The 12,805-nt window shown below is 41.6% G+C and overlaps 2 protein-coding genes across 6 annotated transcripts in view; one reads left to right on the forward strand and one right to left on the reverse strand.

Moving 5' to 3' along the window:
• atp2b1b (ATPase plasma membrane Ca2+ transporting 1b) overlaps window positions 1-1,463 on the reverse strand; it is a 26,184-nt gene extending 24,721 nt beyond the window's left edge. Inside the window, exons 1-2 of one of the 3 annotated variants that reach the window (XM_037106388.1) lie at window positions 1,328-1,462; window positions 163-237 (exon numbers count right to left, since the gene is read on the reverse strand). The gene's annotated coding sequence lies outside the window, so the exon portion shown is untranslated. Of the gene's footprint in view, window positions 1-81; window positions 238-1,327 lie in introns of all 3 variants that reach the window. The other 2 variants (XM_037106390.1, XM_037106389.1) reach the window with 2 other exon arrangements.
• Window positions 1,378-10,159, forward strand: deaf1 (DEAF1 transcription factor). Of its 3 annotated transcripts, none has more exons than XM_037106398.1 (13): window positions 1,378-1,888; window positions 2,881-2,978; window positions 3,094-3,220; window positions 3,833-3,982; window positions 4,440-4,579; window positions 4,707-4,772; window positions 5,503-5,547; window positions 5,655-5,841; window positions 6,163-6,303; window positions 7,472-7,761; window positions 7,933-8,031; window positions 8,208-8,294; window positions 9,463-10,159. In XM_037106398.1, the coding sequence occupies exons 1-13, from the start codon at window positions 1,696-1,698 to the stop codon at window positions 9,562-9,564; spliced, it is 1,725 nt and encodes a 574-aa protein (XP_036962293.1). In that variant the 5' UTR covers window positions 1,378-1,695; the 3' UTR covers window positions 9,565-10,159. The 3 variants fall into 3 exon arrangements, with proteins under 3 accessions (XP_036962293.1, XP_036962292.1, XP_036962294.1); XM_037106397.1 differs by having other exon boundaries at window positions 1,419-1,888; window positions 8,205-8,294; XM_037106399.1 differs by having other exon boundaries at window positions 1,443-1,888; window positions 5,655-5,778; window positions 8,205-8,294.
• The last annotated feature ends 2,646 nt before the right edge of the window (window positions 10,160-12,805 follow it).

Here is a 12,805-nt window from a genome sequence, read left to right on the forward strand (position 1 = left end):
GATTAAATGCTGCAAAACAAACATAATTGATTCATTAATTTTGGGTGAACTGGTTCAGTCAGCAGGACTGGGCAGGTTCACCTGTCATCAGCTCATCAATCTCTTCACTGTGTGTGTGAGCTGCCACCTGGTGGTAATGCACAGTCAACACACAGCACACACCTTCTTGAGCCACCCTAAGTCTCAAGTCTTCCCCCTTCCTCTGTTTTGTGCCTCCTCTCTCCGCCGTCCTCCTGCCTGAGACACAGAAATCATTTTCATCATGTGGGGGACACTGAAACTTAGTGTTGAAGCTGTGGGATTGGTGCCACTTTTCATTTTTTTTTGGATTGTTGTCTTTTGTTAATATGTTTTAAATGGTCTTTTTTGAACACTTTTTAGTATTTCAACTGCGGCTTCTAATTCTACAACCAGATTGGAGGGCTGAGCACCAGAGGTGGAGGTAAGTAAGTAAGTAAGCTTTATTTTACAGCGCCTTTCACAGACCAGGGTCACAAATCGCCCAGCAGCCCGGAGAAAGTGAGGGATCTCGTCAAAACTCATGTTTTTATGATTGTGGTGGTTTTATCAGCTAAGCATGGGTGCAGATCCCAGGGGGGAAGAGTTATACAGATGAGAAGAGTTATACAGATAAGAAGAGTTATACAGATGAGAAGAGTTATACAGATGAGAAGAGTTATACAGATGGGAAGAGTTATACAGGTGAGAAGAGTTATACAGATACAGGAACTCTCCATCCAGGGAGTCCTGGAAAATGACAGATGAAAACAAACAAGGAATGATTTTATATAAATGTATGTAAATGAATCAGATTTTGTTGCGTCAACTTGTGTTGTGTTTATTGTGCTCTTAGAACTGTGTTTTGTTTTTTTTTTAATTATATAGTTTACACAGCATGGTTAGGGCTTCATATTTTGATATTCATCAATCAATTAATCATGTATAAAGCAGTCCCATAGACTGGGAGAAAAGGAGGATAGTGAGAAGAATTGGGGATCTGGGAGGGTTGGAGGGAGGCAAAAGATAAGAACATGAGTAGACATTACATGCCCCAGACCCATACAATTATGATTTACTAATATAACAGTTAAGTAAGCAGTGATACAAATAAACAAGTAGAGGAAAGTAAGCAAAAGAAATAATTCCTTGTGCAGTACTTTTTGAATGATATGATATATGGTATGAGTTGCATGCAGGCAAAAATTAGATGATTAGGTGTAACAATACCTACATGGATCAACCCTGTCAAATAAACCGATGATAAATGAATAAACACATCTCTTCACACATCACAATGAAGTCAGCAAATGAATGGTTTACACTATACCTATTGTTTTCAGTAACTCCTCTCAGGAATGAAAGTTTTACTATCATGATCTTTTCTCTGTGTGTGCTTCGGGCACACTGTGTCGCTTCGGATCCGCTCGTGTTCTCTCGGCAGTCTCCGCCGCATCTCTTTCCTGAGACTTCATGAAAACAAACGGCCGAGCCGCCATCCTCTCTCCGGGTTTGCCCGCGTGCAGTTCGTTGCGTGTGCTTTAGTTTCGGAGAGAATATCGTTGACTTGAGGAGGCGCCAGGAGCGGGTTCCGTGTTTGCAGTTCTCCTGCGGTTCGTGTCGAGCTCGGCTGGTCTCGGACCCCGCTCTGCCCCGCGGCTGCTCGTTCACATTCGGCTCTTGTCGTTCGGCGGAAGAATGGACGAGGCGGACTCGGCCACGAAGGCACTCGGGCTGGATGAACCGCCCATCGGCATGCAGACGGTTGACGGCTCGGATACCGAGTCGGAGGCCGAAGTCACCACGATGGCCGTGATGGCCGAACCGGGAAACATCGACATGGGAGCCGAGTCCTTGCCGAACCCAGACGAGGCTGAGGCGGCATTCGCAGGCAAGGCGGGCTGCAGCTAGCAGCAGCCAGCAGGCCGCTGCCGAGTGGGGCGGCGCTCCAACATGGAGTGTGATGATAATGTCAGTTAGAGAGCTGCGCTCCATGTTTCAACAGGGACTAAACAGGCGCCTGGTTAATCTGTTACTCCTGATCGATGAACGTAGATCAGTAACTGTTTTCACATGAAACTGCACAGCTCCTCAATAAGTATGTCAACCATCGTTGTTGGTGCACAACAATAACCCTTATTATGCCAAACTCCGCTTAATTATTGTGCATTTTAAAGACTTTTCGCTTCTTCACAGCACAAACCCGATTACCGTAATATAGAGGACTTGTGTCCCTCTTACTAAATTAGCACCTGTTATGAAATTCAGCAATGATAGAGTCAACGTTCAAAATGTTTATTGTCACTTCCGTTGTACAAGTACACTGAAATACTGAAATAGGTCAAAGTAAACACAACGTTTACAAGAAATATTGATTATGATAATGATAAAAAGAAAGAAATGAATAAAGAGAACATACAACAATTCGTTACAGAATACATTATAGGACAGCAGGGATAAAGTGCATGTCGGTATGTCTGCCTGTAAATGTATGTACATGAGAATCAAATATAATTATGGAATGCAAAGGCAAGTTTTGTTATTGCTTGTGTGCAGCAAGCATAAACAAAATATAAATGACAATAAAGCAAAAGGCCTGACATCAGCCATACTTAATAGTTTAATATAACTAGTTGAACAAAACCGGAAAAAGAACAATGGAAAGAGCTACATCCACTTGAAGTATGTTTAAACCAAATACGATTACCACACTTATGAAATATTTAAGATATAAAATAGCAGCATATTAGTGTTTTCGGGTGTTTTAGCGGGGATGTTTTATCTTTACATTAGAGGAGAACTGTAGCAGCTATAATACAGCACACGATCTGATGTTAAGATGTATGCAGTGATAACATGTTTGAATCTCTTGTTTTCATTCAGAGGTGACGGCTGTGACGGTGGGAGACGTTCAAGCTGCAGAGGACAACGTTTTCACTACTACTGTTGCCACATCAGGAAGTCTACCTGAGCACATGCTGGTACAGTAGATCCCCACACACTTCCGTCTGCTGGCAGACAGAGTCAGCTCCGCTTTCACCTGTGCTGCTCTATCTCTTTGAGTGTATTTGTTGTGTGTGTGTGTGTGTGTCACAGAGTGGGAGGACAACCCTTCAGCTGGGCGAAGGTCTCAATTCCCAGAAAGCCACTTTGATTGTGGTTCACACCGACGGCAGCATTGTGGAGGCTGCTGGCCTCAAGTCTGCCACTGCCATCGCATCAGGTATGTGTGTGTTACAGTACCGAGACTGTCCCGCTGTGTCTGAAGCATACATACTAAACTGGGGCCCGGCTCTTTTGATGTGGATATGCTTGTTTATGTTCACTTTAGTTGTAGTGACTGTGATTGATTGATGATATGATTATGATTATCACTGAAAAGTGCCTTGCATGTTCAGTGCAAAGTAAAAGCATCGTTAAGCACAATGAAGTCCCCAAACATGGCAGGAATGCACATAAAATAAGGTTTGTTTCGGTGAATTTATTACCCCAGTGCATGCTTAATCACATAATCAGCAATCAGCGAGTTACAGCTCCTCGTGGTTTTTATTCTCAACTCATTTGTATTTATCTTGAAATAAGAGCGCACTGTTATTCATGATAACTTAATCCAGGATACACAAATCAATTCTGTAACTTCTTTCAGACAGCTTAATTTGCTGGATCAAGTAAAAACAGGATTATTTTAGCCTGATAACAGCATGTTAGCCTGAACCATGATTGGAAAACGGGGACCAGCTTATAAAAAAACACAAATAAAAACTTGGGTTTTAAGGACTGTGAGGTCCATCAGTCCCTCAGACTGATCTGTGTCTATTTCTTTCATCCTCCTCAGGCCCACAGACGCCGCCCACCCCGCTGACTCCACCTCAGGACAAAGACTCCTGTTCCAAGTACAATTGGGACCTGTCGGTCTACAACAACGAGCTGCCGGTCCGCTGCAGGAACACTAGCGGAGTCCTCTACAAGAACCGACTAGGATCAGGTGAACACATAAACCTGTCACCATTGTTAATGAACTCCTTTTGTAGTCGGATCGACAATCAGAAAATTCATTAATTCAAGATGCAGATTGTAAACCTGTTTGATTGAAAAGGTAATCTTAGCAGAATTTGAAACCCTATGTTCAGATGTTTCTTACTGAAACCTAGCTTGATAATTGTAGTTGATTATATGTATACTTTATACTTTACGAAAGAGTGACCGTATTTTCGTTTTCGGGTCAAACTCATTTTCAATGGGAGTGCTTGGGGTACTTTTACAATGGCAATCGCTATTTTTAAAACACTAAGAAGGCTCGACACAACATGAAACTTTGCTCGTTGTATCACCAGGGTCTCTACACATGAACACGAGCACTGAGAACATTGTTTGTGTACACAGAGATTACTAAAAAAAACGTTTTTGAACCAGCCATACTGCCTATGTTGTGTTGTGTTCAGGAGGTAAAGGTCGCTGCATCAGACACAACCAGCAGTGGTTCACTCCTACTGAGTTTGAGGGTCTGGCAGGAAGAGCGAGCAGCAAAGATTGGAAGAGGAGCATCAGATACGCTGGAAGACCTCTGCTCTGCCTCATACAGGTACTACATGCGCTCATACTTCTGTACTACTACACTGAACTACTGTAGTACTACACGTATTATGTATACAAAGAGCTCCATCAGTTTGCATGAACTGAAGTTTAACCTTGTTTTTGTGTTCATGTAGGAACGTATCCTGAACCCCCACGCTGCCTCTTGTACCTGTGCAGCCTGCTGTGATGACCTCACAGGGGTAAGTCAGCAGGGACGGTACCGGTCTTGGAGAACCTCCATGTTCTCTGAGTGCTGTCTTTTACTTAACTGGGAGATTAAAACATATTTTGCATAGCTGAGATGTGAATTAAAGTTATAAAACACATTCTAATGGATTGACCATCAACTGGCAGTCTGTGGTCTGAGTTTAGTGGACTGAACATCTAGTGACACAATGACTGATGAGGGGAAAAAATCTCGATATATTTGAACTTTTGTAAAACTTTTCTGTCATTTAAATGAGAATTTTGTTACAAAGTCAAAGTTACAAGCTGCATGATAAGAGTTTTCAAGCCAGAATACTTACTGTAATTTAGGATTTAGGGTTTTGCCTGATGAAGACTGGAAGGGCATCATCTCTAGATGTTTAGTTTTTCTTCTTTCACACAGCCACAGATCATTACAGGAAAGCTCTGAGGAGCCAAATCATATAAATTTCTTCCTTCCCAGCAGTGATGAAAGAAGCCACAGACCATTGAGATCATTTTTGGCCTCATTCTGAAATCCAAAATAAAGAATTCAGCTTCTTTATCATGATTAGTTGGGTTTGAAGCTCTGGTTGGGTTATGATGTTGGTGAACCTGATCACATATCACATATACTCTGAGGATTTTCTGGTATTCTGTATGTTGTTATGATCTGATGCTGCTTGTGTTGTCAGTTTGCCAGTCATTCTGTCTTTATCTTATTCTCTTCTTCTCTGTCCTCAGTGTCCAAAGGACACAGAGGCCCTGGTTGCAGAAAACATCAGTATGGTAAATGTATTAACTTTTTTTTGTTGTAGCCTGTGAGCTATTTTCTGATTCATTACCCGATACAGATAAGGGATTTCATCCCTCTGTCTCCTCTCTGCACGGTTCAGACTGGTCCAGTCCGCCTCTTTGTCCCATACAAGAGACGAAAGAAGGACACTGATCCCCCGGTCACTCCCCCCAAAAAGGAACTTCCTGCCACCAAAAACATCACACTGGCTCCAGGGACCACATGTACGTCAGGTGACCTCAGTCTGGTGTATGGTTGGAGGAGCGGCGAAGAAAAAGATAGTTTGTGTATGATAAATCTATTTTATTTCAAAAGCAAAATGATACGGCATTTATCAGATTAAACCATTTTATTTACCTGACCTTTGACCACTTGACTAAATGACCCCAAAAATATAGTGCCATCCTCCTTGTAAAGTACTTCTAGATTAAACAACAATTAAATGTTAAACAAATTGTCCATTCAGTAGTTGGTGCCCTCTCTATGAGACATGATCAGTCATTGAAAGTTACTGAAAGTCCTGGAGTTTCCCTCAGATCTGTAATGTGAATGTTCAAACACTGACTACATGTTCAAACATGTCTAACATGTCTGTCTTCCATCAACAGTCACCGTGTCTCCATCGGGACAGTTCACCACCTCTGGCACCTTAACCTTTGACAGGACTCAGCCAGGCGACGCTGCCGCCACCGCGGCTGCCATAATCTCAGAAAGCTCATCTCAGAGCGAGGTGTACGCCAGCACAGCAGGTATCCTCCTTCACGGTTATCACGCTGTCCATCAGATTTTAGAATAAACAGAAGATGAAGCTGTTGGATCAGCAGGGGAACAGTAGGGGGCAGTGAAGTCCAGAACAATCACAATAGAATTTATTAAACCTAGCAACCACACTGTTTGGACAGATGAGACACTATCAGCATAGTTTTTACCACAAACCATTTCCTCCAAATCTTAATTTAAGCAGTTATATTTTTAATTATATATTAGGTTAGAGAGTTATTTGTGCAATTTACAGCATTAGTTCTCTCAGAATGTCTGTAATATTCAAGCAGAATTGGTATTTTAACTGAATTATCCCTAACTGAATTGATAATGCTTTGAATCAGAAATCAAATCGAGAACTTGTGATTCATAATCAAATCAATTCGGGAGTCTAGCATCTTTTTAAGGGGGACTATATCATGTAAAACCTCAACAGTAAGGCAGGACAGCCTGTAGCACGAGAGACAGAAAACCCAGGGCAAAATGCTTGTTAACGCAAAACACTGATTAGTCATACAATATAAAGGTTACTGAAGGCTCTCAGACAAGCACACCAACATTTTAGTGAGAAAATCAACCTGAAACAGTGAAGATTACCCCCTTTATACCATCTTTATTAACGTTATCATAATTATTCAAAGTGACGTGATTCTTCTGAAGTCACATCGCAGCTTCTTTTATAGAAAATGACTGTGAAATACTCCAGCAGATTAGTGGGACAGTAAGGGTCCAGTAGGAGTGAATTTAATGTGAACACAGATGAGATCAACACGTCTCCATTTACCTGTGAGAGCACATAGTACGTCTTTTCCCCAGGACAGGTAAAAAGCAGTCTGAGATGGATGTGCAATTATTTTTGGACTCGTCTGTTCTCAGCGGAGCTCCGAGCTGTCAGTGGAATGTATTGTGTATGTAGGTCAGGAGTAAACGTATGGGGGATGCACAGACATAGTGACCTGGATCTGTACAGACCACCTGCCCAGTTTGATTCAACACACTTCACTTCTACATTTAATTGCTGAAGGACTGATGTAAACCTCAGAAACATTTATACCAGGTCTTCTAATGGAGCTACCTTCAATTCCTGGCCATATCCAATATACTACACCTTTTCAAGCAAAATAACCCCTCTACATCATTCTTCCTCTCTCTCAGTCCTGACAGCGTTACCAGCGCTGGCCGTAGTTCCTCAGCCGGTTCAGGCCAAGATGACCGTGTCAGCGGCAGCGTCTCCGTCTGCAGGGATGGTGAGTGGGCTGGAGGTCTCGCCTGTAGGGGGTGCAGGGCCAGTGGTCAGTGAGGGGCAGAAGAACACCTGGCTGTACCTTGAGGAGCTGGCAAACACACTGCTCAACAACGTCCAGCAGCTGAAGGCTCTGATCGAACAGGCCAAAAACTCCCCAGGGGACACGGCTGGGATCAAAGGTCAGGGAGGCAGGAAGGAGGTAAGTCCAGACCAAGACACACACACACACACACACACACACACACACACACACACGCTGACATACATAGATTTAGATCCGAAGCATTGACCGGCAAGTACATTCTAACACATGATTAGACTTAGTAAGTAATAGACAATAATTGTGTGTGTGTGTGTGTGTGTGTGTCAGTGTGGTCTCAATCAGTCGTTTCAGAACCAGATTTCGTTTCAGCAGGCGGAGGACTCGGAGGTCAAGAGGAACTCCGAAATCACAGAGATCATCATTAATGTAGGGGAAACACACACGCACATACTTACATATATATATAAATACATACATACATACACACACACACACACACACACACACACACACACACACACACACACACACACACACACCCCTAAAAATCTTCTTGAATGTCTTGAAAATTCCTCAAATTGCATTTTCCTGTTCTGCAGCAGATGTGTGTGAACTGTGGCCGTGTGGCCATGAGTGAGTGTACGGGCTGTCACAAGGTCAACTACTGCTCCACCTTCTGTCAGAGGAAGGTAAGACTCACCTGAAGGATCCTCTGGAGTACGCTCAGGTTTTTCTTTTAATTGCAACATGATACATGAACACAAGTGTAATTCTAAAATCTCCAATCTGACTGTGAACTCTCATGGGAACAAATGGGAGATGTGTTTGAAGGTATGTTAAACTATTCAGAAAATTGTACTTCAAATTTACGTAGTTACCAAGATTATGTATGAAAAGCTATGATGCTGAAATTAATAAATAACTTATTCTCATAACATTTACTAATAAACAATTTCTATAATATACTTTAAGTACACATCGGAATATATTGTTTTTAAAAATGTCTTGTAGTCGTGTATAGTAAGTTTCACTCCTATTGGCCCCATCCTGGCACATAATTTTACAATATACATATTGTGCAGTGCAGTGACAAAGCTGCATTTTACATTTTACAAAAAGTATTTTTTATTTCTTTTGCATAGACAGCATGTGTTCTCTGCATCTTGCTCATAGTCAGTAGCTATTTTGCCATGGTCATTTATGCGCATTTTGAAGAATCTCATCGGAAAAAGTTGAGGGAAACAGAAATATTCGGAAAAAGACCATTCTCATTTCACTTGTGGTGGTTTTTGCCTTTTCCCCAAAAAGAGTTAATGCACTTAATGGGAGACAGAGGTATGTTTCATGAATAGGTTTCGCTCAGAGGAGGAGAGAAAGAGCAGCAGCTATGGCCAATGCTAGCTGACATGAAAGAGTAATAATAACTTGCCCTAGTTTTGTTTCTGTTTCGTGTCTTCTGTTTCTTATCTGTCTATTGAAGCCATGTGTCATGTAGCCTGTATCACCAACTTCTGATCAATAAATGAGTTTATTTGCTCAAAATGAGGTCACCAGTTTTCTCGTTTCATGGACTACCTCTGCCTGCACTTCATTTTGTTGACTGCAAACAGGCTCAGATACCTTTTGGAGGGGTCCTGAATGCTGAATTAGCTGAAATAAGAGTAGGACTAAAATGTGTCTCTGAGAGTTTTGGACCAGTTAGGACTGATTTCCTGATGTGAGATGCTCAACTGATGCAGGTTCTTTCTGATAATTCATCATGATGACAGTATAAAGAAATGTATGACTCTAAACGATCTGTAAAAGAAAATCTGTGAGCAGAATCTCAGATCAGTATTTTTTTTTCTTTTACTGCAGGACTGGAAGGATCATCAACACACCTGCTGTCAGTCAGCAGGAGGCGTGGCTGTTCAGGAGGAAGAGCCAATCACAACCATGGACATGGACAAAGTGAAATGAGGGTGCAGCAGGCCCCACCCACAGTCTGCAGGAAGACAGGAGCAGCAAGGTCTTCAAACGGGAAGTCCTCATTCTACAGCAAACATGTCTGTGCTGAAGACTTAAAAGCATCCTTCTGGGACTTTTAGTGTGAAAGTTTCCCCTCAAACAGACATGAAAGGAGTTTCTGAACTCCTGAGAGCTGAACATGTTTCATAAAAACTGATTTCATATTTTTTAAAGAGAAGTTTGTGTAACTGCTGAACTGCACACGAAGGTGATCTGAACTGAATCAGTACTTCAGTAATTATCAGAGCAGTAATTCACCACCACTATGTCATGATGTTTACAAGATAATATGCTGAAAAGTTGAGGGCTGCAACTAACCATAATGTTTGCAATTCTGTCAATTAATTTACTAATTAGTTCAGACACTGATGATAATGATGATTTCTATTTTGTACTGTCTTTCAGGGATTGTTATCTCTCTGTTGTTTTATGAAACATTATTTTGCTGCCATTTTAACCCCTGACAAACAGATTTAAACCTCCAGACACCGGCCTGGATAAATAAAGGTCAAATACATCAATAAAATAAAACCGTTATTAAATTATATCCTCCCTATCCTGTCCAGTACTTACAGATGACTTATACATGAGTTGTTGTCTGTTTTAAATGGCATTATGGTATTTTATTATTATTATCATTGTTATTATGAGTCTCAAAGAATGTATAGCTTTGATGGCATTGTGTTGTCTGAATCAAGAGTACTGACATTTTCAAGGGCTTTCTTCCAGCTAAGATGTTTTTATTCTCCGATTAGACAAGTGTACATCTTTTATGTCTTTGTACGAGAATATCTTTTGAACAGGATTTTAAGAAGTCATAATTTTTCCAGACTTGAAAGCTCCGTAGTTTTCTGGTTTTACTTGAGATTCAAGCTGAAAAGCTCAGTTGGACTGAAACCAAAAACTCAAATCATTCAATGAAATGAATGAAATAGTGTATATCAGCACCCTCTGTGGGGTATACACTGCTGGAAAGTTTGGCTGTCTCTGATCGATGAAATCTGATTTAAATTTAAACCATCACATGATAAGAAACAACAAAGTGGGTGTTTCTTTCTATGAGGTGTCACCACGTATTAAGGATCATAAGTCAGCTTCCTCACAGAACTATAATTATTACTAACTGTACCTTAAATCAACCTTGTTTTCTCTCAGACTTGTGTCTCTCTGTCTTCATTCATCTCCTCAGATGTTTATTTAATAAGATAATTTATTAATGAAATACACATTTCAGGTTTATTTTTATCCAACTCAGATCTCAGAGTGAAAACTCAGCATCATTCCTCCTGCTGGACTCCAGCAGACAGATTTTCAACATTTACCAGCTTTTATATGCACTTATTTTGGGTTTGGCAGCTACAGACAGAGTTTGGCTGTTAAATATTTCTGACGGTCACCAGCCAGGTGATCTGTCTGAGCGACTCTTGAGGAATCACCTCAGACATGATGACATTTGATTCTGCTGTGTCTCAGTCCCAGCGGCGCTCAGGTGTCTGCTGCTGCTCAGTGACAGTGAAGTGGACCCCCGCAGGACCAGACATTTCCTACATTAACAGCCAACTGTAAATGTGGGGAACTTTAGCAGGTGAAGCTGCAGCGTCCTACAATGATTTTTTTGGTAACAGATAGATAACAGAACTTTTAACAGACGGATTCACAATTTTTCAAGTCTATCTTCAGTCAATATCTTTTCACACCCCTGCTGATGGAAATGAGGTAAAGTTTCATAGTCAACAAAACACTTTTACAGCGAAACAGCATTGCAGGATTCTCTTAAACACCTGATGTATTGGAGGACTTGCTTATAGGAAAAACAGAATTGATTTGAAAAGACATTAATTTAACCATTTTTTAAGATGAGATCTTCACTGTAGCTGCTTGTCTAAAAGCAAAAAGTGTAAGCGCACCCCGTCTGAAGTGGGTGCATGAGTTGGACTGTGCATCAAGTGATGTCAAGAACAAACAAAAAAATTGAGAAAAACGCTCCGCACGATTTCTCAGAACCTAGGGGGTCGCTTCAAACAGCTTCTTCTGTCCAACCAACAGTCCACAACCCCAAAGAATTGTTGTTGCTCCTTTTTTGCTTAAAACAAACCAAAATTAATTTATTTTCAAAATAGGAGGTGATCAATTTTCTCTAATGATTATTGCAGGCGCCTGATTTGTGTGTTGACTGATGGAGGCCTGACGCAGCTGCTGCTCTGCTAACATGCTGTGTACACATTCTGTTGGATGATCAAGTGAGTCTCTTTCAAATGGAAGTCTTTCTAGTTTGAAATTCTCTCTTTCTGCAACCCAGACTGCTGAAGCTCAGCTGAATTTGAGACGACACGTTCGTCCAGAATAAATTGCTTTGGATATTCGCCCCATCTTTTCAATGTGAAGCATATTAAGGTGCTCTTTCTTGCAGCTTAACATTAGCAAGGCAAAGGACCCGACCCCTGTGTCCATCTAGCGGGAGGACATCCACCTTGGATGTAGTGCTCCTGGGGCTTATAACAGGGAGCCAGAGCTGATCAGAGGCCCTCTTCGTCTCCATCAGGATCTGCAGATGATCTAACAGTCTGCTTTGGCCGGCGCTGCCTTTCTTGCTGCCGTGTGGTGGGAACGGAGCGTGAGGTTGAGAGATAACAAGCTTACCAAGCTGCTTAGATGGGGCGGCTCAGTGAAGGGAGGAGGAGCTGAGCTGGACTCTCTGGAGGCGGTGACGAAGAAGAGGATGCTGTCCATGTTGGTTAGCATCAGGAACAGCTCCCACCCACCTGCACGACACTCTGGGAGGTAACGAAGTACAAATACTTTGTTTCTGTAGTCATGTAGATTCTTCAGTCATCTGTTCTTTACTTGAGTATTTTTTTTTTCTTTAGTTTTGAAGAAACTTTTTTTTTTGTTTCTTCCCGACATTTGACCACAAATATATGTACTCTGATTATTACACTTTCAAAACAGGCTTGTTAGTTTAGCTTTAATGCATTTGAGGGGAACTGTTAATTATTTTTGTTCTGCGGTAGGAATATATATATATATTACAAGAATAGGAAGAAAGAGAAAAAGAGGCACCGTGTGTGTGTGTGTGTGTGTGTGTGTGTGTGTGTGTGTGTGTGTGTGTGTGTGTGTGTGTGTGTGTGTGCTGCTGTCAGCCTGCTCAGAGCTCTCAGCTCTTTTGACTCTGACGAAAATCTGCTGAGAAGCT

This window comes from Acanthopagrus latus, chromosome 8 (assembly GCF_904848185.1).
Source record: "Acanthopagrus latus isolate v.2019 chromosome 8, fAcaLat1.1, whole genome shotgun sequence".
In the NCBI taxonomy this organism is placed as follows: domain Eukaryota; kingdom Metazoa; phylum Chordata; class Actinopteri; order Spariformes; family Sparidae; genus Acanthopagrus; species Acanthopagrus latus.